General features: G+C 55.1%; 1 protein-coding gene across 3 annotated transcripts in view; it reads left to right on the top strand.

Annotated features, from left to right (window-relative positions):
* MINDY4 (MINDY lysine 48 deubiquitinase 4) overlaps positions 1 to 24,471 on the top strand; it is a 110,463-nt gene that overhangs the window by 71,056 nt on the left and 14,936 nt on the right. For all 3 annotated transcript variants that reach the window (XM_025930043.2, XM_086693301.1, XM_086693304.1), the window contains exons 12-15: positions 1,000 to 1,065; positions 6,502 to 6,569; positions 19,138 to 19,201; positions 22,291 to 22,452. In XM_025930043.2, coding sequence (XP_025785828.1) covers positions 1,000 to 1,065; positions 6,502 to 6,569; positions 19,138 to 19,201; positions 22,291 to 22,452 — 360 coding nt within the window. The remainder of the gene's footprint in view (positions 1 to 999; positions 1,066 to 6,501; positions 6,570 to 19,137; positions 19,202 to 22,290; positions 22,453 to 24,471) is intronic.

Genomic DNA, 24,471 nt, shown 5'->3' with positions numbered 1-24,471 from the left:
AAATCCTCTCTCAGCTGGGGATGGGCCAGCCCTCCCTGCAGCCCAGGCTAGCAGATCCTCCACTTGGGATTGGGGTGGGGGCAGAGGTAGGAGTTCAGGGGTGGGCTTTTGCCAGGACTGGCTTTATGGCCAAGAGGCCAACAGGCGCCCTGTCACAGAGAAGAGCAGGCCCTACGTAACACCTTCTGGCCGGACCGCAACCCTCTCTGTCCCTCTGTGTCTCTTCAGCATCCTCTCTGGGGTTGTTGCGAGAGGGCAGTGGGGTGGTATGGAGAGGGAGGGGGGTTTGAGGGTGGGGAAGAGCTTGTGCGGGACAGAGCACCGGCCATAAAGCCAGACCTGGTGTGACCTAGTAAGGGAAAGAAATGAGAGACGTGAGAATACAAAGTGACGTTTTCCACGAGTGGACCTCCTCTGCACTGAGGACTTTTTGTTTTACCTAGTTTGCTTCATTTGACCTGAGTCTGGGCGCATGTGGCCCCGGGATCCTAATTGGGGGTCTCACCTGGTGGGTGTTTTCTCTACAAATGGCTTTTTCCTATCCTGCCTGAGAAAGCAAAGGAGACTCATACCCGCAGCTTCCCGCCAAACTCAGGACACTGCCTGCTGGGCTTAGAGCTGGGTGGGTCTCTCGCCCTGGCTCCCCTGCACCCCCAGGTGCTTCTCAGATCCCGCTTGTCAGTGGGGGGCAGGCACAATGTGGGCTCCTTTGCTTTGGCTCCGCAACATCTCCATTCCAGGGCTCTGTAGGCCTGGTGTGGCTGGCAGGGCGGAATTCACCCCCGAGACCCCAGCTGGGCCCTGTCAGCCTTTTAAGTTGCACACGGGTCTGGGCCTGTGTGCCTCCCCGCCCCAACTCTCAAGGTCACCCGTCTGACTACAGGGACATTTCCAAGTGGGTTTTGTAGCTGCTGAAGCCGGGGTGGTGGGAGATAATCCAGGACGTGGAACCATCGGTGGGGCTTGGGCAGCTCACCCTGTGGGTCTGTGTCTCCTCAGCTCACACTGCACAGTTTGACCTGCTATGAGGAGCTGGTGACTTTTCTTCAACAAAGCATCCATCAGGTATGAACAGTGGTTTATTTGGGGGGATGTGCATGGTAGAGCTGTCTGCTTTCTTTATGGAGACCCTGCTCAGTATATCCCGGCTGGGTGGGGCCTCCAGCACCCTGTCTGCTGGCGGAGATCTGTGCCCCCACCCCTTGCTGTGAGATGGGGCGGAACACATCCAGGGCCTGAACAGCACAAAGCACCGTGGGAATTCAGGGCTGTAGCCTCACTGGTTTTGTGGAGGAAGGAGCCCAAGCCTCCCTGGTAAAGGACATGATTACTGGAGCCTTCTGCCTGGGTTCCAATCCAGGTAACACCCCTTGCTTAGTAGCTCTGTAGCCTTGGGCAACTTATTTAGCCTCCCTGTGCCTCAGTTTCCTCATCTGTAAAATGGGGCTGATAAAAACGGTGCTTAGAACTAGCGTGCCTGGTTCAGTGTGGTCAGTGATTTTAGCTTTCGTTGTTGATATAATGGTCACCACTATCACAATTATTTAAGGTAACCTTGAGACTGGTAAGTTGTAGACACGTACAAATGAGGGGGAAGCATTACAGGGGCAGGGTGCAGCATGAGCCAAGGCCAAAAGATGACCTCTGAGATTCCCAACTGCAAGGTCTCATCTTCTGACGTCTGTGTGTCAGGGTGGAAGGAAAGAAACAGCGCTGAGGCCTTCTCTCCTGGTGTGCAAGCAAATGGTCCATGCCTCTTCGCCTTTCTTTCAGCCTTCTGGGCTGTGGGATGAGCTCTTTTAGGTTCCCAAGAAGGCGACTTTGCCTAGAGATTTGCTGGCGAGCCCGGGTGGTGGGACTGGACATTCTGCTCTCTTATTATCTCCTGTTCCCTGAAGGCACTGTGCATCTGGGCGGAGCCAGGGAAGAGTGGTCACAGACGCTGCTTGGGTAGGAAAATGTGGCCTATCCTGAGACCACTGTGAGGCAGGTGTGCGGTCACCGAGGTGCTGACTCTTCAGAAACTTTCTGCCCGAGAGCTGTTGCCCAGAGATGATTCAGTCCGAGGAGCCTGGCCCGTGTCCCCAGCTTAGGACGCTGTCTTTCTGCACTGACCGTTCCACCTGGCCTTTCTGGGAGGTGCAAGAGAGGGGCTCTGGCATGGGAGGGGTCCCGGCCTAGACTGGCTGCCACCTGCTCCCTGTTTCTGGCTCTCTCTGGTTCTTCATGGACATAACCCAGTGGGCTGTCTGCCGATGCAGTGCACTTCCCAGCTGGTGCACACAGCTGTAGGAGTCCTGGAGCAGGGACCTGAGGGCCCCTGCTAGCTTATTCCTCAGCCACATGGGGCCCTTGGGAAAGTCACTGGGCCTTAGTTGCCTCATCTAGAAAATGGAAGATGGAGCAGTTAGCAGGTAACTTCCAGCTCGTTACTGTCCAGCTGTGGTTTTTAAAGAAGAAACTTAAATGCATGGACAAGAATGCCTTCTAAATTAAGCATCAGGTGATCTAAATAAGCAGAAAGGATTCTACTCTTTTTTTTTTTTTATTAAAAAAAAATTTTTTTTAACGTTTATTTATTTTTGAGACAGAGACAGAGCATGAACGGGGGAGGGTCAGAGAGAGGGAGACACAGAATCTGAAACAGGCTCCAGGCTCTGAGCTGTCAGCACAGAGCCCAATGCGGGGCTCAAACTCACAGACCGCAAGATCATGACCTGAGCCGAAGTTGGCCGCTTAACCAACTGAGCCACCCAGGCGCCCCAAGGATTCTACTCTTAAATGCACTCAGAGTGCTGTGAGGATACAGCAGTGTATCCAAAAGACGAACAAAGCCTGACCGCCTCCGTGCATGTGATTTGACCAGGGAGGCAGGCCCCCGGGCTCCTGTGTTCACACCATCAGGTGAAGTGGAGCGTGGAGCCACTGGTGCCAGGAGAGGGAGGTGCCCTGGAGGCTTCGAGGGGGCAAAGGAGAGCCCTTGGGAAATAGCTCAGATGCTCCTGGGGCCTGTCACCGCCCACTGATGGCCCCGGGGTGATGCCTCAGCACCAAGGTTTTCTGCATCTTCGTCTATGAACTGAGGCCTTTCTCCTCCCTCTGTCTGTACCCCGGGGTTTCGGTGAAGCCCAAGCAAGACAGTGACTTTGGAAGAGGTTCAGAGGGTGGGCCTGTGCTGAGGAGGGGCTGCCTTCTTTCTATCATTCTTCTGGATCCAGAGTGGCTCCCCCTCCTCACTTGGCTTTGGTCCCTGTGTACCAGTGGTCAGTATTTGGCCCTCCTCACCCTGGAAGGTGGTGCCTTCCCCCACAGTGTAATTATGTTTTTTCTGGAAGCCGTTGAGCTGCCTCAGCACTACCCTCACCAAATTCATTTTTCATGGCCTGGGCCTAAGAGGGGTTCCTCGTGCCAGGCCTGGAAACGAACACTGAACCATCGCTGCCCAAAATAAATAGCCTCCTTGCTGTGTTTTCATTACCGCTCACCCTCGGGTGAGATGTCTGGCCGCCCCCTGCGAGCTGGGCGAGCCTCCGCCCCTGCCTCCTTTTGGGGTTCTTTGGTGGGCTTCGCTCTCCCCAGGGCCAGAGCAGCACTGGAGGATGGCCCCTTCTTCCCAAATGGCACCAGACATTTTTCTGGACCCTAACGGCAGTTTCGGGCCCAATTGCCCGCCCGGAGAGCTCTCCTTTCAATGCAGGCACCTTGCCCTGTGGCCTCCCATGTCTTGGCAGCTTGGATTTGATGAGATAATTTTAGTAAATTTTTTTTTAATGTTTTTTTATTTTTTAACAAAATGGAATATTGGTGCCATTCAGTCATGTTCTGGTGGGGGCCAGAAGCCCCAGGCAGGCGTCTTTTCTCCCTGCTAGCCAGTCTGCACAGAGGGGCACATCCAGAGCTCATGGGAAGCTCCCCTTGAGGCTGTTCCAAGGACTGTGGAAAATGCTGGCCCACATAGTACTGACCATTCTCCATGTTTATGCAGACTTGGGGTGCACAGCAGGCTTCTGTGTCCCCTGGTTCATTGCAGCCCTGCAGCTGCAGGTATGGCTGAGGGGGAAGCAGACAGAGAGGGTGCCATGGCTCCCCCAACACCATGGGTGGGTCCATGGCAGCAGTTGGTTGGGGAAGCGGAGACAGAGAGCTTTGTCACTCCCGGAGGCAACATGCAGGTCAGTAGCAGAGCTGTGACCAGAACGCCAGCCCTCCTGAGCCCGCGTCCTGCTGTACAAGGGCATCAGCATTACCATTTGCAGTCATCAGAGCATGTCCACAGCCGTGGTCTCCTAGAACGTGCACCAGAACCCAAGGAAATACGCAAAGTAGTGATTCATCATCCTCATTTTGCAAATGGAGAAACTGAGGAGAGCAGAAGTTAAGTGACTGGTTTGAGATCAGAGAATTACAATGAGGTTGATATAAGATTGTTGTTGATTTATTTGTTCCATTTCTATATCCCCCCCCCACCAAAATATTTTCTTATGAATTTCTAGAAAAAAAGTTAATTATAAAAAGATGATGTTCTTGGGGCTTTTCTATGCTCCAACCATAGTAAATCTGCCGTCTTTTGCCTTTGGGCCTTTGCACTCGCTGTTCATCTTGCCTGGAACAGCATTCCCTCTCTTCTGATTGTTTCTTGTCCTTTGGGTTTGGATATCACTTCCTCCTGAAAGCTTTCCTTTGCATTCCTTCCTTCCCTAAATCCTTAGTCTGCTTGAAGGCCATTTCTGTGCGTTTGCAGAGCACCTTGTATTTCCCCCTCCTTTTCAAGTTGCTTCTTGTTCTTTCTTACCTGAGTTACTTCCCGCAAAGGCATATCCGCGTCCACCTTGTTCACAAGCATAACCTTATCAGGGAGCCTCCTCGTGGCACGAAAGTTCACACAGCAATTTTTTATTTATTTTTAATTAAAAATTTTTTTAACATTTATTTATTTTTGAGAGACAGAGAGAGACAGAGCACGAGTAGGGGAGGGGCAGAGAGAGAGGGAGACGCAGAATCTGAAGCAGGCTCCAGGCTCTGAGCTGTTAGCACAGAGCCTGACGGGGGGGGGGGGGGGTGGAGGAGGGGGGGCGGTTCAAACCCACGAACTGTGAGATCATGACCTGAGCCAAGGTCGGCTGCTTAACTGACTGAGCCACCCAGGCGCCCCACACAATAATTTTTTAGATGATGAATTGAGTTGCAGTATGGAAATGAAGACTGTATTTTGAAGGAAAGAAAAGATAATTTTATCAGAAGCTTGAGCTGAATACCCTACTTGGCTCTGAGCTTCCTGGCAACCAGGGAAAAATGGAAAGGGGATCGACGATATTATTCTTATTGTTTCAGCAAAACAAACATGTTTGAGGGTCTGGTTTCAAGTCCAAAAAGAAACTGACCACACATAAGGAACACTGACCATCATAAGGCAGCGTCTTCATCCACAACGTACTAGAAGTGGTATCATCCCGAGAGGGGGGATACGTAAGGTCTTCACACAGTTGCAGCTGGGGGGTGGCGTTTCTCTAGGGAGTCAGCGTGACGTAGCCCTTCGCAGGAGGCTACTGGACAGGTGGGCAGTGCAGAGCCAGCACCATACTAATGGCCCACACGGGTGGCAGGTCCCGTCCTACGGGCTTTATAAGGATGATCTCACTTAATCGTCACAACACCCTGATGAGAGTGGGTCCTGGTATAATTGTTCTTGTTTCACAGGTGAGAAGACTGGGGACAAGGAAGTTAAGAACTGTCCCCATGATCACAGAGCTAGGAGTGGCACAGCCAGGATTTAAACCCAGGCAGCCAGGCTCTAGGCTGTGGGCTCTAACCCAGGATTGGGACCTGGGGGAGATAAATGAGGGGCTCCCCTTGGGTAAAAAATTCAAGGAGGTACCAAAATCCTCAATAATCAGTATCAATAATATTTTTTAAATATCCATATTAATCCACACAAAAAAACCCATGATGAACAAAATACCAAAAATTTTTGCAAGACAGGGCCTGTCCTTGTACTTGAACGGCTTGGGTCACTCAGCCCTCCTGACCCTGACTCTGCCCCACACCTGCTCCCTGCCGCTCTTAACACAGTGCAGGTCTTTGGAGTAAGGGATTCAGAATCAAATAGAGCCTGCTGGAATCCCCCTGGGCTGTGTAGCAGCTGTGTGAGCTCGGGCCAATTGCTCGGTATCTGACCCATTTCCTTGTGTGGCAGAGGGCAGTATTAACACTACTGTAAAGCACAGGCCTGTGACAAACACTTGCATGGTAAGGGAGGCTGCCCTGGCTGCTGTATTGTGAACTTCTGGGACTCGGTCGTCATTGGTATGCACCTTGGCGGCCACTGCGTCTGCCCCCATTGTCACTCAGGCTGGTGTGCTCCCCATCGTTTAGGGGTGACCTCTGGGACCCGGCTGGGGCAGCTGGCTCAGGGTCAGGCTGCTCCCTAGGTGTGGCCCCCGAGGAGGTGAGAAGAAGAGGGTGCAGACTTGGTGGGTGTTCATTCCTTTCTCCTCTTCCCAGTTTGAAGCGGGTCCCTACGGATGCATCCTGCTCGCCCTGTCTGCCATCCTGTCCAGGTCCACGGAGCTGTGAGTGTCTTCCTCCCTCAAACCCCCAGGCAGGGCTTGTCTGTCTTGTTCGTTGCTGCCTCACCCCCACCCCTGAGAAGCCCAGGACCAAGCTTGGTGCATAGCAGGCATGTTGTGAGCATAGTCAAGAGGATGAAGGAAATAGTAGAACAGGGGATGGTCGGCTGGTGGAAGAGAGAGAGCAGTTATATGCTACGTACATGTGTGTTCAGAGCTACCTTCTAGGTCTCCCCACTTGTGCTGGGGCTGCCTGGAGGGACTCCCACCCAAACAGCTAACAGTGCCGCTGGGTCCCCCGTAAGACTGCGGTCGGTGGGCGCATACTTCAGCACATGTGGACTCCCCTGGGATGTGGATGGGGATGGGCAGTTGAGACGGAGGTCTGGGAAAGGACTGAGGGCCTCCATGAACTCAGGACGGGGGGCTCACCGTAGGCCGTGGCAGTCTGAAAGCTGCAAGGTCTGGGTCCAGGGCCAGCCCTGAGGACACGGGTAGGTGGATACCCGGGGGCCCTGGAAGTGGAGGACTTCAGTTCCGTGTACCCTTATCAAATGTGGCCGCCCGGCTGCCCGAGAGCTGGAGTTTCTCCATCATGTCCATTCTCCATGAGCTTTCTAGACCTCTAATCCGTATTTGTCATCTGCATTATGTCACCAGGGAGGGGAGCAGATTAACAGCACATTAACAGGTTTGTAAAGTGCAATCGATTACTCCTTTCTTTTGCAAGTAGAGAGCAGACTCCAGAGGCCATGAAGACCCAGGGAATGAATTTTCATTTTGTGGGGTGCTTGCTGTGGGGGATGATTTGGGAACAACGCCATGCAGGTGGGCCTTGGGGAGTGGAGACGTAGAAAGAGTAGCCATGTGGTGCCCAGGCTGGGGAGGCCCTGGCAGAAGGAGACACTTGCTCCTGGTGGCCGGGCCAGACCAGGGCCTGTCCCGTGCCCCGCAGGCTCTGGCTTGGGTAGGAGGAGGACGCGGGGGCTCTGTGGCCTCATGCTGCCGGCCTGCCTGCTGCTTGCTGCTACTGACCTTATTAAATGTGGTGCACACACAGATTTTCTAATGGCATTTTTCTTCTAATCCTGCCATAATGATACGATTCATTCCTGGCCCAGGCTCACGTGCACCAGAGACCATAAGCCACACTGTCTTCTCCCCAGGCGCAAGTTTGCTAATCCCTGCCTGACCACGTTGGGTGGGGGTCTCTGGGTATGTGGGTGAGACCCCTGAGCTACCTGAGGGGAAGCTGGGCTCTCAGGAGGCCCATGCCTGGTGACATCTGGCTGTGTGATCTCCTGGCACTCAGCCTCTCCACCTGTACAGGGAACCATCCGGCTCTGAAGGTCTAGGACTCTGTGATCAGAGTGCCTCTGCTCTGGTCACTGGGGCAGCTGCTAACGGTCTTGCTCACCAGCCTGGGTGTGCTCCTGCAGGGAGTGGCTCTGGAGGCCTTCTCCATGCGCACGGGCCTTCACCCCCCGTAGCCAGGCTACTCTTCATTGTTGTCCAGAGCGGGAGGACTTGGGCTGTGTCTGTCCCCTCCCTGCCCCATCCAACCAAGCCAGGCAGGGTTGAGTCCCCGCCCAGGCTCTGGCTCCTTGGGGGCATCTGTGTGAGGCATGGCTGCCCTGCTGGACCTGCATGGCCTCATACTACCAGGACTGACGTCTCAGCTCTGCCATGTCCCTCCTCTCCACTGCACACACAGATGCACACATGCAGATGCACACACACATAGATACACAGAGATACAGACACAGAGACACACGGATGCACACAGACACATGCACACATATAGATATACACAGACATATACACACAAATATACATACATATACACACACAGAGATGCACAGAGATACACAGACACATACACACAGATATACATACATATGCACACAGACACACACAGGCACAGAGACCCATAAGATCCGTCTGGAGTCACCTCCTTCCCCTTGCTCTCAGGGCAGAGGAAGGAGTAAAAGTATGTTGAGACCATCTCCCTCCCGCTCAGGGCTCCTGAGGACCTTCCCTGGTAGAGATCTGCTTTAGCGTTCTACCCGGCAGGCACTTGGGGGGGCTCGTCTTATCCTGGGCCTCCCCTTCCCTTCCAAGAAGACAGCATGGAAGATATTCTCAGCAGCAGCAGGAACAATAGTGACCGACACCTAGTAAGCTTCCCGGGTGCCCAATCCTTTGCTGCAACGTGTTACACAGCACACTTGTTTCCCGCCCCTGGCAGCCCTGTTAGGTGGCACTAATGATGCCCGTCAGCATCGCTGTCTTTCAGGTGAAGAAACGAGAGACCTGCCCCAAGCTCACACAGCTTAGCCCAGACAGCCTGGGCCCGGACAGGATTCTTTGGGTTTTCTGTTTAAGGAACTTGGGCGTCAAACAGACTTGATTTCAGGCCTGACTCTATACTCCTTTGCACCTGAGTTTCTCACTCTCTGAAAGGGGGATGCTAATTCCTGCTTCACGAGATTAAATAAAGATTTATATGTTGAGCGCTTGGCTCAGCTCCCGGTGGGTAGCCCGCTCGGATAACGGCCGCTGCAGGCGTGGCCCTGTCACAGCTGCGCTCAGAGGCATCTCGTGCCCCATCCTGTCCGTCTTGCCCTCAGTCTTGGCCCCGTGCCTGGTGGTGCAGACGTGGCCGCGGGGAGGCCCTGCGAGTGGTGATGGGTCCACCTGCGGTGGTGCCCACCCTGGCAGGCACTTCCTGAGCTGCCCGGGGCCTCCCTGGGTGCTGTGTGCTGTTGCTCAGAGCGGGCAAGAGAAGTGGAGGCGGGAGAACCAGTCCCTGCCTGGGAGGGCGCCAACCAAAGATGTGCTCGAGAAGACACTCGGCTGTCTCTTATCTGTTCAAGCTCAAAACCGCTTTTAGAGAGACTCTCTGAGGGCTTCGGGTGGGGAGTGGGGCAGGCTTTGGGTACAGGGCTGCTGGTGACATCATGGAGTGGAGCCGGCCATTCCTTCCCGCGGTCTGGGGGACTTCCTAAAAGGGGTGGCAAGTGTATGGAGGAAAGACAGGACTGATGGTGAGGAGGAGAAGAGCCGCTCGAAATGGTGCCCAGATCCTGTGAGAGAGTCACGCTGACATTATTTGAAATAGCATGTTAGCATTGCTGGCATTTTCTGGGCTCCTCTGAAGAAGCTGTTAGAAGGGGGAGCTCCTGCATTGGTCTGCGCCCCTTATGTCTCAGTCACACGCTCCAGCGGTGCTTCTGCGGCTCCCCAGAGCCTCTGATCCCCGTTCTCAGGAGGGATGCCACACCTGGCTGGAGGTTTGCTGGGATTCACTTAGCAGTGATAACGGTCCTGGGATTGTGAAAGGCCACCCCATCCTGGCCTGCCGCAGGGGCTAGCAACTTGCAAAGGCCTTTCTCTGTGGACCCTTGGGCACACGGGGGCGGATGTCATCCAGCACGGGCTCCATTTGTCAGGCTGAGCTGACAGGCTTGTCCCGGGTGGCCCGGTGGGTGACGGCTCCCATGACAGCATCCCACTCATTGGCTGCCGATGTAGCTTCGGAACACCTGAGTCCCCACCTCTGCTCTGTTGCCAGCACGTTTATGGCTGACCCAGCTTGTGCCTTAGGCCTCGGGGGACAACTAGAGCCGCTTAAATTCTTTCTATTGTGAACCTGACATCTGACTGTTTTCCAAATACACTGTATCCCCAGGCTCACTATGAAAAGCAGATGTAGCCAGGACTGTTTTGAGTAGAGCCCGGGGGAGGTAGGGTGAAGGGGGTGGGGAGGTGGAGACCCCTGCCTGCCCCTCCCAGTCTCCAGCCTGGCCCCAGGAGACCCCTGTTTGGAGAAGCCCCAGCTCTGCATACAAAGCTTAACAGCCATAGGACCAGACCATCCCCGAGGGCCTTCCTGCTCTGGGGTTCAGATTCAGCATTGCCAAACCCTTTGATGCCATTTCAGGGTGATCTGTTATCACTTTGGGTAGTTGAAAACCTGTCCTGGTAGCCCAGACAGGGCAGTCTCTCAGATCACGTGCTGTGCAGCTGAGGAGGAGTGGAGTGTGGGGCTGGGAATCACCCACTCTTTACAAACACAGTGTGCATTTGTGGTCCTGTGTGTGTGCATGAGGGCTCTGTGAGGTTGTGGGGCTGGGTGTGAGGTGATGTGGGTGCTGGTGGCTATGAAGGTCACACGGCCGCCCCTCCCTCCTAGCAAGGGTCTCAGACTCATGCCTGATGTCCAGGGACAGGCCTTGCACCCAAATCAGTGCCTTCTGTCCATGGGCTGTTGCCAGCTCTGGGTGGGGCCAGGGTGAGGGCACCAAGGGCAGATGTACATGCAGCCCGGCACAGCCTGGTCACTTCTCCGTCAGAGGCTGAAAGAATAGTAGCGAAGCTGGCCTTTGAGTTTTGTTTACCAGGGCTCACTGCAAAACCCTGTGAAGGTTTTATTTTTTTCCACTTGATTTCAAGCCATCTGTTTTCCTTCCTAAGATCTTGAGTTGCTTACAGTAAATCTGTACAGGCTTTCATGCTTACCTAGCTCCACCGCTTTCCAAACCACACAGCCTAGAACTTTCCCCAGCATGCTCTCACGAGTCCCAAAGATGCTCAGGGCCCTGGGGTCCTGGCTGGCTCAGAGCCAGACCTGCACAGTGCGGTGCGAGGGTGCTCCGGCCTCCAGGGAGCCAGCAGTGAGCCAGGGCCTGGCATAGGGGAGGGCCCCGGAGATACCCACTGGGTGGCTTAGGCTTGGGGGGTGGTGGGGGGAAACAACTGTGAAGAGACCCTTTTCATGCCTCAGACCCTTGGCATTCGCTACAGGGGCAACTTGGGCCGTCCAAAGACAGTCTTGGAAGTCCAAAATAGGCAGTAGTTTGTCGTGTGCTGAAGTAATTTTTAACAGCGCCAGCCAGGCATCACGGTGAGGGGTAGCAGCCACACCATGGTGGCTTTGTTGCTCTTTGTAACTTTCTCCAGGAGAGGAAAAATAACAGCACCTTTTCTTTCTTTGTGGAAATAGCCCTGAAATGAAAGCCAACCGTGAGTGTTGGTAATGCAAAGGCGAGTGATGGAAACTTGATTCTTAGCCAGTGTAAGCAGAAAACAGCGCTGCTAATTGATTCATATCAAAAGCCCAGGGCTTTACGAGTAGCTGGATCCAGGAACCAGACAGTGTCTTTGGGACATCGCGTCCCTCCTTCTGTCCTGTCACACTTCTTCCCTCTGTCTTGTCTGTGTCCTCAGGAGGGCCCTGCTGTGTGGTGGGCTCTGGTGGGCCCAGTGGACAGGAGGCCCTCTCCCCAGCACTCCTCAGCCCTGCTGGCAGCCATGACCCCATTCCTGACACCTAGGGTGGCCGGGCCTGGGCTCTATCCGTCATGGGGGCCCAGAAGGCAGGCAGAACCCACAGAGGTGTACCACGCTGGCTGGGAAAGGGATGCACTGGATTTTGGGACGTGTCAAAGAACAGGAGGGAAGATGTGAGTTTGGGGGCGGGTCAGACCTGGGCTTTAATGGAGGCCCCCACTGGTTCCTCTCAGAAATGAAGGAAAGAAAGGACAACGTTTCCAGATCCAGCGGAACTCACTGAGTCAGAGACCACCTTCGCGGTGGGTGGGCTTGTGGCATAAGGATTTGAGCAGTGGGCTATTCTCGTTGAGAATCCCAGGCTTGGTGGTCCCAGATGTGCTATTGTGATGGGAGGGGGTAGATGGGATACCCCTCAGGTTCTTCCTCCACTCTCCCGCTGCACCCGCCTGGACTCCTCCAGCCCAGAATAATGTACTGCACACAGAACCACCCAGACCAGGTGCCCCGACCTCACACAGATAGCAACTGCTCTGTGCACCTTGAACAAAGCCCTTGGCCTCCCTCACCTGGGTCTCCCACATGCAGCATGAGAGACCCAACATGGTGGCTAAGGGCCCTGCCTACCCGACATGCCAACATCTTTTGCATATAGCTAGGGAACAGGAAGAGAGGGACTTCCTCATCGAACTCCAAGTCAGCTTAACCTTGATTCAGATTAGGGCAGAGGCCATGCTAGTGAGCTCTTTTAGCACATGTGTCTGAAGAGGCCAAGGTGATGCGCGGCAGATAGACCCAAAGGGCTGTGGGTACCTTTGTCGTTGGAAATAGGAGACCCTCCACTCAGACCCCACTTCCTTACACTGACCCTCCTTCCTCTCTCTGGCCACTTGCTCCTGTGTCCCCTCCATAGTGGACCAGAGCCGTGTCCTGTAGATCTCACTGGCTCCCTCTGGGGGCCCTGTGAAGCCCTCTCGCCACATGGAAGGCAGGGGCTAGAGACCCAGCCTCACTGGAGGTGGAGGAGAGAGAGGTCCTCATTGTCACCTTGGGCTTTTGGGGCTTGCAGTAACCCAAGGGCGTAGGCCCAGAGGCCTGAGGCCATTATCCCATTTTACAGATGTGGGAACCAAGGATCTAAGATTTTAGGGCAGGTTGGTGGCAAGCTGACACCATCCTTGAGTGTCCTGGCTTCCAGGCTAAGACCCTGTGCCCTCATCCCCATCTGGACTGGGGGAGGAGTGACAGGCACTGCCCCAGTGTGTCTGCCGACTTAGAAGGCGAAGTGGGAACTGAGGCCCCCAAGTAGGCCCATACCAAACCAGAAGCGGTCCAACAGCTTCATTCTCCATTTAATTTCAGCCGGCATAGTCTGGGCAAAGCAAGCCTGGTTCCAGGCTGCTAGGGCGGCAAGTCACGGCTGGTGAGTGCCAGTGGGGTGTGGCTGAGGGCAGGAGGTCTGCCCATGGGCACTGAGTCTCCCATGGCAGAGGAGGGCGACTAAGCCCAGACCCCACTGGACTTAGTGGCAGAACTGAGAGAATGTCCTGACATTCTGTACATCTAGCACTCCTACCCATTCACCTAAGAGCTATACCTCCATGTTCCTCAAAGGGCTTGGGTGTCCAGATAAAGAGTATGGGCGTCAGGAGGAGGGAAGAGCAATTAACTTTTTGGAAGAATCTTCTGTTCCAGGCCAACCTTGGCTGCTTGGGTGGGAAGCTTCCTTCCGCCTGCCTCTGCACATCTCCTGGGATTCAGCTTCTGGAGCCTATTCCGTCAGGGCCTTCCTTAGAGCTTCTCCTGGGACGGGTGTGGGCCAGGCTCACATAATTTAGGGCCCATTTGCTGTGCATCTGCAGAGTAAGAGCCTGGGTGCCAGGTGGGGGGTGGGGGGCAGATGGACACAACATAACCCTGGCCCTCAAAGTCCTTCTGCCAGGAGGGACAAACCAGGCGCAGGAAAAGCACTGGCGAGTGCTCTTAGGAAAGGGCCAGCTGAGGAGAGATGGGGCACATCTGTCCTGGGACGAGGGAGCTATCTTTATGGAGGAGGTGACATTTAGCAGGGCTCTGAGGGATATGTGGGAAGGGTTTTGGCAGGCAATGAGAACAAAGCAGGCAAAGGCCAGCTGTGGGGTTTGCAGAGAACAATTGCATAAGGTCTGGTTGGAAAGGATGGTGCCAGCACGTGGGGAGAGGTCTAGTGGGTGGTGAGGCGGAAGGCAGCTTGGGAAGGGCCTGGACACCTCTGCTTTCCCTTCCTTCCTTCCGGCTCCTTTCTCTCCACCCGTGCACCTTGGCCCTTCCTCTGCAGGGCCCTGCCTGGAGAGGGGAAATAACAGCCACCCCCTCCAACTTGTGGGTCTCTCTGCAGTGTGCAAGGCCCTTTTATGGCCTTGACCCTTATGGAAACAACTCTTTGATGTGCGTTTTGTTGTCCCCGGCAGGGGATGACACAGAAAGCCATTTGCTGAAGGTCACACAGTGCACCTGACAGCCAGGTGTCCTGCCTCATCGCCCACTCCCTGCAGGCCTTCCTGGGAAAATAGTCAACATCCACTCTACCCAAATCCTTGTTAGATATTCGTAGCTAAATTTCGACCGCTCGCAAGCCTCCATGTATTCTGGGTTCTTGGCCGCGATACGAGTAGTTGAGGTTACTGGAATCGTGACCTCTCGGTCATTGTGTTTTTAGTTGTTGTTATTATTGTTGTTATCGTAGGAAAAAGGAAGTGACATTTACCAAATGCCAGATGCTTTATATAGTTCATGTCCTTCAGTTCTCACAGCAATCTGTGGTAGAGGGAGGCACCGTCCCACCCCTCTTGCTGGGGGTACCAGCCTCAGAGAGGGGACAGCCAAGAAGTGGCAGTGACTGGATTTGAATCCAGGGCCCCCTGACCTCAGAGCCCAGGTTCTCTTAGTTGCTCCACAGCTGCCCTTCTCCCTACTGATTTGTCCTCAAAAGTCAACAGAATTCTCAGGGGAGGGGGCGGAGTGGGGTGTGGTGGTGGCCCTGGGGCCTGGCGCCACCTTGGGGTCAGGTGGAGGGGAGGTGTCTGGCCTGACCCTCCTGAGTTAATTACCACCCATTTTAGGCTTGATGTTTTAAACATCAGAGTCATGAACCAGACAATTTCACATCCCAGAAGGTCCCTAGAGACCCCTTGTTCCAGTCCTCTGGTTTTATAAGTGAAGTCACAGGCTGAGAGAGAGGCAGGGACTTGCCTGAGGTCACTCAGCCAGTCTGAGGCCGAGCTGGCCACGACTCCACCTCGCAGACATTGATTTTAGGTGAGTGGCTTTGGCTATAGACTGGAACTGTGTCTCTAGGCCACTTAGACATATTTCTGCTTATTCGGAAACTTCTGTACAAGATCCTCAGGTTCACATGTTCAGATGCATGTTGGGGAGGTTGTAGGGTGAAGGGACAAGCCATGCCCCAGTCAGGGAGGGTGGGACCAGGAGTGGGGCTTGAAGGCTCCCGGATCTGCCTGGAGCTGGCCCGCCAGGCTGACCATCCCGTGTTCCAGGCCACAGGGGACACTGTGTGACATTGGCACTGGGGACACAGTCCTGGCCTGCTGACTGCCTGTGTGACCACAAGACCGCAAGTCCCTTCTCCTTTCTGGTTCTCTAGTTTCCCCCTTAGAAAGATGGAGATGGGGGCCTTTGCTCTTCTGGCCTCATGAGGCTTCAGAGAGGATGGTGTCTTTGAGGGAGATGACAGATTCTGCAGGTTCAAGGCTCAAGCATTGTAAGCTGCTCAGTGGCAGAACCTCTGTCCCTTTGAGATGTGTGACAAGGAATGACTGGGAGGAGGCAGCAGAGCCCCAGCCCAGCTTTGGGGGCTGAATCTGGGCTGGCCTCTGTCACTAGCTCTGGTCCACTTGTGTTCTTTTGCTAAGCATCTATTTTTCCATCTGCACAGTGCTGAGCCTGGAGGGCCCTGCCAGCCCTGGTGTCCTCTTCGTTCTGTTTCTGGGTACAGTGCATTGTCTCTGGGACCTCTCAATGGGGGCACAGCTGGGCGAAGTGGTCCTTGCTGGCATCCCAGGAAGAGATCTCTCTTCCCCTTCCTCCGGATACCTCTGAGGGGGGCCGTCACTCCGACCGCGGGTCCAGGGTCTTGCCCTCTGCTCTCAGAACACTGAAGAGGTCAGTGGTAGGGCAGTTAGGGCTGAGCCCCTCCTCCTAAGGTTCCCTGCCCTGGGCAAGTCCATTCAGGCTTCTCCTAGACGGTGCTTCTTGGAATCCAGAACCCAGGTAGGCTCCTCCCTGAAGGGGTCCCCAGTGCGCAACCGCCTCAGGGGGCAGACTTCATCAAGCCCTGGCTTCTCCCTGCTCCTGGCACCTGTGTCCCCAGACTGTGCAGGATTACTTTAGGGCCCAGCGTTTGTCCAGTCCTCAGGTAGCCTGTGGAAGGGACAGCCTGCCTATTAGACTGGAATGGTTATCAATCCCACGGAAGGGCTCATCGTTGCTTGTGGCTCAGAAGCCCAGAAAGTGTGGGAGCCTCAGAGCTCAGGCAGCCCCTCCTTTGATTCAGCCCCTGCTCCCAGGACACTGCATGCCTTGGACACCTGGGGGTACCCCAGAGGGGCCCCAGAGGCTAGGAGAAGGAGAAGGATGGGATGCTTTCGGAGTAGCTCATGTATTTGGCTTCTGCCTAGAAGATGTCACTGGAAGAGAGAGCTCTGAGTCCAAACAGATGTTGGGGGCCACTTGTGTTAGTTTGCTAGAGCTGCTGTAACAAAATGCCACAGCCTGGGTGGCTTAAAGAGTAGGAACTGACAGCTCTGGAATCTGGAAGTTCAAGATCAAAGCGTGAGCAGGGATGGTTTCCTCTGAGGCCTCTCGCCTGGGCCTGTAGGTGGCTGCCACCTTCTGTGTCCTCACATGGTGTTTTCCCTGCCAGGATGCATCCTGGTGTCCCTCTGTGTGTCCAAGTTTCCTCTTCTTGAAAGGACACCAGTCAGTTTGGGTCAGGGCCTACGCTAATGGGCTCAGTGAACTTAAATCACTCCTTTAAAGGTCCTGTCTCCAAATGCAGCCACATTCTCAGGTACTGGGGTCAGGGCTTCAACATATGAATTGGGGGGGGGGGGCGGGGCACAGTTTTGGGGGGGGTGCGGGGCACAGTTCAGCCCATGACACCATTCATCTGGTGCATGCAAGTCCCTTATGTCACAGAAGGGGATACTGAGGCTGGAGAGGAGAGGTTTGCCACCACACCGCAGGCCGGGGCTGGAACTCGGGCCTGGTGATGGCCCTACCCTTTGAATTGCCCTGTCTCTGGGCAGAGCAGAAGCCGTTTTTCCTTTGCTCAAGGACTCCTGACACTCAGCTCTCCAGGGATTTCCCCTAGAGGGAGGTCTGGGCATCTAGATTTGCCAAAGTTGTAAATCTCTTAAGCCCTAAGCTGCTCCCTGGCGTCTCCTGAACGCCCTAATGTGAAATGCAGACGTTCCTCCCTTTCAAGCTCCGTGCTCACTCCTGAATTTCCCATCGTGTTTGCACCTAAGGATGCAATTACCATTTCCTCCCATTGTCCTTTCCGCCTGTACCCCTGTGCTCAGCTGACGCAGGCTCTCAGACCCGCTGGGTGAGCACGAGGCTGTGAGATTATGAAGATCAGACCGCTTCTGAAAGCTTCAGGCTGGCTTGGGGCCAGCGATGCTTATCGGTCCACCCAGGGCTCCTTTGAGGTTATTTTCTTCTCTTCAGAAGATGCCCATATATGCTGCAGAGAGCGTTTCCATCAATTCTTCTGCCTGAGCTAGCGCCAGTCGAGCGCTGCCCGCGGCCATTTGGCGCCCCAGCCTGCTCCTTCCCAGGCCTGCTGGGCTGTCTGTGGTGGGTGAGCCTCCCTGGCCGTTCCCAGGACCCCCAGGCCTCCGTGCTTCTCCGCTGGGCCCCTGCAGGGCCAACCCCAGCCCATCTGCCCATGTGGACCGCAAAGCATCCCCATTTGGCCATGGTTATTAAAAACCACAAGAAAGCGTTTTCTCCTACAAAGGTCATGGAGCTTGAGTTTCTAGACTCGTTTGGGAAAGATACAGGGGCCAGAGTGGTTTAGGTTTGTGGACTTTCGGCAGATCTTAGATTTAAAGCATAAAATTGAGACCAGGTTTCTCTTCTCTTGCACTAAAAGGGAAAACAAACATCGCGATTGCTGAGCCCTTTCCTCTGGGCGGTCTGTCTGTGGTCTCTTTGGGGTGGGGCCGGAGGAGGCAGGCCGGGCCTCGGGCACGGTGCTGGGCTGGCAGCAAGCCCCGGGGCCTGTGCAGCAGCCTCGTGTCACCCCCAGCGATGCCGTGCTGGGACTTTCCATGCCTGTAAAATATAGTCATTCTTGCTTCACCGGGGACGAGGCTGAAATTAGCATCCCCGGACACGTTCCATAGATGACGGCTCCTTTCCTCTTTGCTCATCCGCGGTTCTGGTGGACAATGACAGTCTCCTGGAGGATTTAGGTGGGGGTAGGTGAAAGGAATTGTGTCCTAGTGGTGGGCTTTCTAGATGGTAGGAGAGCTTTGAGATTCATGGAGGGGTGGGGTTGCCTCCTGGTGCTGGCCCCGTGTATGACAGAGTCACTGCTGACAATGACACCTGGTTTCCAGCTCCATACAGCCCTAGAAGTCGGTTTCTTCCAGTTCAAGGGATGTGTTTCGGCAAAGGGGCTTTTCACCTCCTGCCTTTTAGGGGCCCCCTTCTGAGGGTAGAGCCACTGTGGTAACCTGGGGTCAGGGGAGCACAGGCCTCCAAGACTGGCTTCTGGGTCCTCCACCAGCTCCATAAGCCCATGGCCAAGTGCCCCGGGCAAGTCAGTATTCTCAAAGCCTTGGTTTGTTCTAGGGGTTGGAGGAATAATGGTAGTATGGGGTACAGGGTCTGTGCCCAGGCGGTGGCAGTTACTGTCTCAGGACTCAAGCAGGCATTAGAGACTGTTGCTGCCACTGAACAGACTCGCAGACAGATGCCCAGAGATGGACCGGGATGTCCCTGCCCCCACTGTTAGTAAGCAACAGTTGGGATGTGAAAGCAGGACGCTGGATTCCAATTGCAGGGACCTTTCTGCCGTGTCACTCCTCTGTCGCCATCCTCCGTGTCGGCAGTGGCCCTGGTGAAGCCAGCACGGAGGCCGCTGCCCAGAGCAGAGTGAGTGTGAACTGAGGAGTCCTGGCTTCCCCCCAGACCCGGAGCTCACCCGGTGAGGCTTGCCCAGGAGCGTCAGGCAGAGGCATCCTAATACCATCCCTTCTGTGTTTTCCAGGGTTCGCCAGGACTTCGACGTCCCCACCAGCCACCTGATTGGAGCACATGGATACTGCACCCAGGTAGGGGGTGCAGTGGGGCGCCGGGCAGCTGGGTGCTTCTTTTCCTTCCTCCTCCCTTCTTTCTTTGCCCGTGCCAGCTCCCCTCCTCCCCCCACCTCCCCCCTCCCCCAAGCGGCTCTCATGTGCCAGCCTCTTTTGGGCTTCACTGTCATGGAGACCTAGAAAGGCCACTCAGTTCAGCTTCCACTTCTGGAGAGCTTGCTGCACCAGACCTGTGTGCTTGGCACCGCAGGGGGTGCAAGAGGGGCTGGGGACACAGCCAGGCGCTGCATAGCCCAGAGCCCCAGCCAGAGCCCCGGGGGCACATCGGGGGCTCTGGGCCAGCTGGGGAGATGAGGGCCATGGCACCCTTTATGTTTGCACAGGACATCGTCCTGGCAATAACCCTCCCCTCTGCAGCCTCACAAAGGGGCCCTCGGGGGGCCTGATGGAGCAGGGGGTCCCTTAGCACAGTTGCTTATCATCGATGCTCCCAGATATGTGGCGATACCAGAGAAGAGATCTGTTCGTGATCCTTTCAGTGAGCATCAGGACTGGGAGCTAGATGTTATTCCTGGCTTCCATCTGTGCCTTTCTCGGCATGGCCAGGCCTCCCAGAGTGGCCCCCGGGCCATCGTTATATCTGCTCCTCGACGCACACGGGAACAGCATGTGTAGCACAGACAGGCTGGGCAGAATTGCTCAGGCCCAAACGAGGACCTTGTCCCGACGGTCCTGGCTCACTTGTGCCATCTCTGCAAACACCTGGGTACTGTGCAGGGGCCAGCTCCAGAGCTGCAGTTTGTGCCGGCAACCCGAGGGACTATGGGGTTGACTGATGCCCACCTTCCTAGAGAAAGGCCTCAGGGTAAGTGGCCATCCGGGATGGCCCAGTGCCCCCTCTGGGTGCCTGCCTTCTCTGTGGGAGTTTCCCCCTCAGCAGGGAAAGAGAGATGTGACCAAGGGTGGGCACTCAAGCAGAGCTCAGAGGATGCCAGACCAGAATCTGGCTAGTTCTGAGCTGTGTTCACGGTTTCACACACAAATGAGCTGGGCTGATTTTCTTCCCCTCCCCAAGCCTCAGTTTCCTCATTTGTAGCATGAGGAGTTTGGATTAGACCAGTGCTTCTTAAACTCTGATGTGTATATGAGCCCTGCCCCGGGAGGCTTGTTGAAGAGCGGGCTCAGATTCGATGGGTCCAGCCCGGGGTCTGAGGTTCTGAATTTCTAACAGGCTTCTCAGAGCAGGTGATGCTGCTGGTCCATGGACCACACTTTGAGTAGCAAGGGGCTACATGACCACTGAGCTTTGCCACTGCATGATTTTGAGACTTGGGGCAGGGAGCCGTGTGTCGCCCCTTTTCCCTCATTTCAAGAGGGCCTTCTGCTCTGAGGAAGGTTGGACACAGATGGGGTGCAGGGGCCTTTTACTTCTCCTTGAAAACCAGATGGGAATACTTGAACCCATCTGAAAAAGGCCGTGCCTTTCCTAGCGGCCACTGCCCCTGAGGTACAGTATCTCAGAGCAGACATTTCCTCCAAATTTTTTCTCGTTTCCTCTGCAAGGACACAATGGGGCCCCTTTGCTATGTGCCTCCAATGGGGTTCGCTCTCTGGCCATCAGAGGGGACGTCTTTTACTGCCACCAGGGCAGGGGTCTTGGTGTTGACGGAGGGATTTACTAACGGGAGCGTGGCTTTTACAGTTCAGGGGAAAACACTCCTGTGAACTCTCACCTCCAAAGTTTATGCTGGGAAAGGGCTATTCTGGCCGTTCCCAAGTAGCATGGGGGCGATGGCCGCCTGCTGGCCTTATAGGCACTCCAGAGCAGATAGGGTGGGTGACGCAGAGGGTCCAGCCTGCCCAGGTGCTGAGGCTGGGCTCACTCAGCTCTTTCTCCAGGGGTGCAGCAGACACTCAGCGGCCGCCCTTCTGGGATCTTTAGCAGCCAGCTGGTACCCTGAGGGTAACAAGTGAGGGGCGAGGGAAGGACACCAGGCAGGGAGCCGGAAAATGTGGACAGAAGTCCAGCGCTGTCACTAACTAGCCGTGGGGCCTGGGTAAATGCTTTCCCGTCTACGAGCCCCAGTGTCCCCATTCCTCACAGGGGGTTGGACCCCTCGCTGCCTTGCTTAAGGAAGAGCGCTTCCTGCCACCTTGATGCAGGGGACACTGGCTGAAGGAGACTGCCGGAGGAACAGGGCTCCACACGTCCCCGTTTCCCGGTTCTGGGGTCAGTGGGAATGTCGACCTGTTGGCTGTGCGGCACAAGTCGCATGGCTGCTGAACATGTGATGCCACCCTGGCGATGATGGCGGAGACAGAGCCAGAACCCAGACTGGGGCTCCTCGCCTCCACCTCTCTGCTTCTGCCGCCCTCCACTCTCCCTCCCTTTTCGAAGACCCCACCATCACTGGTGAGCTCCAGATCAGGCCTGGAGCCGAGTTACTGGTGCTGCATACCATTGTCCACTTCCTGCTGCTGATAACGGGCTCTGGTCGTGTAAGATGTTATCACTGGGGGAAGCTGGGTGAAGGGTGCACAGGAACTCTCTGTGCTATTTTTACAAATCCTTCTGAATCTAAAGTTACTTCAAAATAAAAGAAGTTTAGGAAAAAAAATGCCATCCTTCACGACCCCACCCAAATGTGGTTTCTCCACAAAGTGGCTGTGACTCAGCCATGTGGTCCCATGTGTGCCTGGCCCTGGAGTGTGCCATGCACACGTTTTTATAGCCCTGGTCACATCCTACATTGTGCTTCAGCCGTGCAGGGACACACCTGATCCCCGCTTAGACCGGACACCTGAGGTCATGAGCCATTCTTTCCCTCCTGACAGGACAACCCCCACTCCCCTGCTGCCACCCAGAGCTGAGGACAGGGTCCTGTGCACAGCTGGCACTCAATGAAAGCCTATGGAGTAAAGATCAATGCGCTCCTAGAATCCCTCGGCTGGGGCTGCTGGCAGCTTTCCCGAGGGCTCGTAGGAACTCAGTCCCAGCCCCCTGTAATTTTGGTCTCTCTCCCTCCTTGCTTGCCTTCCTCTTCCACCCCTTTTCTCTTGTTCCCGACCTCCCCTGGACAAACCCTCCCTCTTTCTTTAATCTGCAGGAACTTGTCAATCTGCTCCTGACCGGGAAAGCGGTGTCCAATGTTTTCAACGATGTGGTTGAGCTAGATTCTGGGAACGGGAACATCACACTGCTGAAAGGCATTGCTGCGCGCAGTGACATCGGATTCCTATCTCTGTTTGAGCACTACAACGTGTGCCAGGTACCGGCGGCTCAGGTCTCTGGAGACGGAAGGGCCCGGCTCCCTGGGACGGGTGAGAAGGAAAACGGGGGGGGGGGGGGGGGGGGGGGAAGAAGTTCCACTTCAGGTGCCAGAGCTGGTCAGAGTTTGGTCCAGGCTCAATCACAGCGGGTTTGGAAAGCAGTATAGCTTCACTGCTATCGAGTATAGGCACGTAATTACCCCCAAAGGCAGCCGATACCATCTTCTGGGAAAGGTTGTTTCAAAGGGACTCCTGGGGATTTATAGTGTGATCGTGGGCCAGAGTGGGTGCAGATGTCACGCACACGCACACGTGTGTGTATGTGGGGGGGGGGGGCGGGCAGGTGTTGGGATGGGGTCTTCTCCGGGGACAGGGGATTTGAGCTCTTCGGCCATGTCGTAGTTTCCCAGGGCTGCCACAACAAAGCACCACAAAATGGGTGCTTAAAACAGTAGAGATTGTCCGGGAGCAGAAGTTCTCCCCGACGAAGTCCAAAATCAAGGCGTTGGCAGGGCCGTGTCCCTGCTGAAAGCTACTGAGAGAATCCATCCTCCTCTCTTCTGGCTTTTGCCATTTTCTGACAACTCTTGGCATTCTTTGGCTTGTGGATTCATCATGCCAATCTCTGCCTGTCGTCATGTGGCCATCTTCTCTCCGTGGGCCTCCTCCTTTTCTTAGAAGGAAGGATGTCGGTCATGTTGGGCTAAGGGCCCAACTCTACTCCACTAACCTCCGCTTAATTGGTTACATCTACAACAACCCTATTTCCAAATAAGGTCACACTCTGAAGTACTGGGGGCTAGGATCTCAACATATTTTTGTGGAGGGCACAATTCAACCCCTAACAGGCCACCCATGTATTTGCTAGTGTACTAGTCCCTTTCCCTCCCCTCTCCCTGCAGCCAGGGTCCTGGAAAGGGCTGGGCCCGAGGCAAAGCTGGGCAGGGTAGGGTGACCGTATGTCTATAGGGTGGGCAGGGCCACCGGGCCCTGGGTTCCTGTCTAGCCTACCGCTGGACCTTGTCTGAACATCAGTTTTCGTGTCTTCAGAGAAGACATTGTTCTCTGGTTGATTTCGTGGTGCTCTTCCTGCATGACCACAGGGTCAGGTATCCTGTCCCATTGCTAATGGGCCATGTGGCATGGCTGCACGTCCAGATTCCCTCTCTGGGTGACACCCCTTCTCCCACGGACAGGAGGCCAACCTGTGGCTTCCAAAGACTTAGGGAGAAAAAAATGATAGGGCTCCCTCCCTGATTTGCTGGTGTCAGGAGGGAGCCCAGGAATGTGGCTACGTGGCCCATGAGAAGCACCAGGGCCCCTGAGCATCCCTGGGTGGGCTCTGAAAGCATTTAGCCCGAAATTCCATGGGCTGAGAAAGGTAACCTTGGCCAGGCTCATGGAATCCCCAGGCTTACCATGAGCCCTGGTTTCATTCTTGTGTTGAGGGCGTTGGTCAAAAAGTAAACTATTTTCCTTCGGTCTGTGGAGGATAATTGATGGGAACATCAATTGGGGGGTCGTCTTTCCCTTGGAATAAATTGCTGATTGAAGAAATTCAGGCCCTACAAGGATCCGGATTTTTGAATCCACACGGATGCCCCTCTGCTGTTATATGCTTGGCTGAAGCCTGGGGCTCGTATCTCCCTGCAGCAAGGGGGATTTGCTCCTCTGCCTTGAGGCTGCAAGCTCTTTAAGGAAGGCTTTCTCTCCCAGATGGCAGAACTGGGCCTGACTGTCATTCAGCCTGTCCTGGGCTTCTCAGTGCAGCCTCTGGCTGGGAGGTTCTAAGACCCTTACTGAATATGTGGGGGCTGGAGGGTAGGGCAGTCCTGCCTATTGGTGAGCTTATTAGATGCCCACACCCTGGTGTGTCTGGGGGGAAGCAGAGGAAGCTCTGGGCCAAGCACCCCCTGCTGAACTAGCCAGCCTCTTGCCACAGCCCGGCTGTGTTCTGGACCCCCATCGGCTCTCCATGACCCCAGTGGGCTGGTCGTGCCTATCTGACTTGCACCTCA

The sequence above is a fragment of the Puma concolor genome, chromosome A2 (assembly GCF_028749965.1).
Source record: "Puma concolor isolate L17-30 chromosome A2, mPumCon1.1.hap2, whole genome shotgun sequence".
NCBI classification, from domain to species: domain Eukaryota; kingdom Metazoa; phylum Chordata; class Mammalia; order Carnivora; family Felidae; genus Puma; species Puma concolor.
This window is presented reverse-complemented; position numbering and strand designations above follow the sequence as displayed.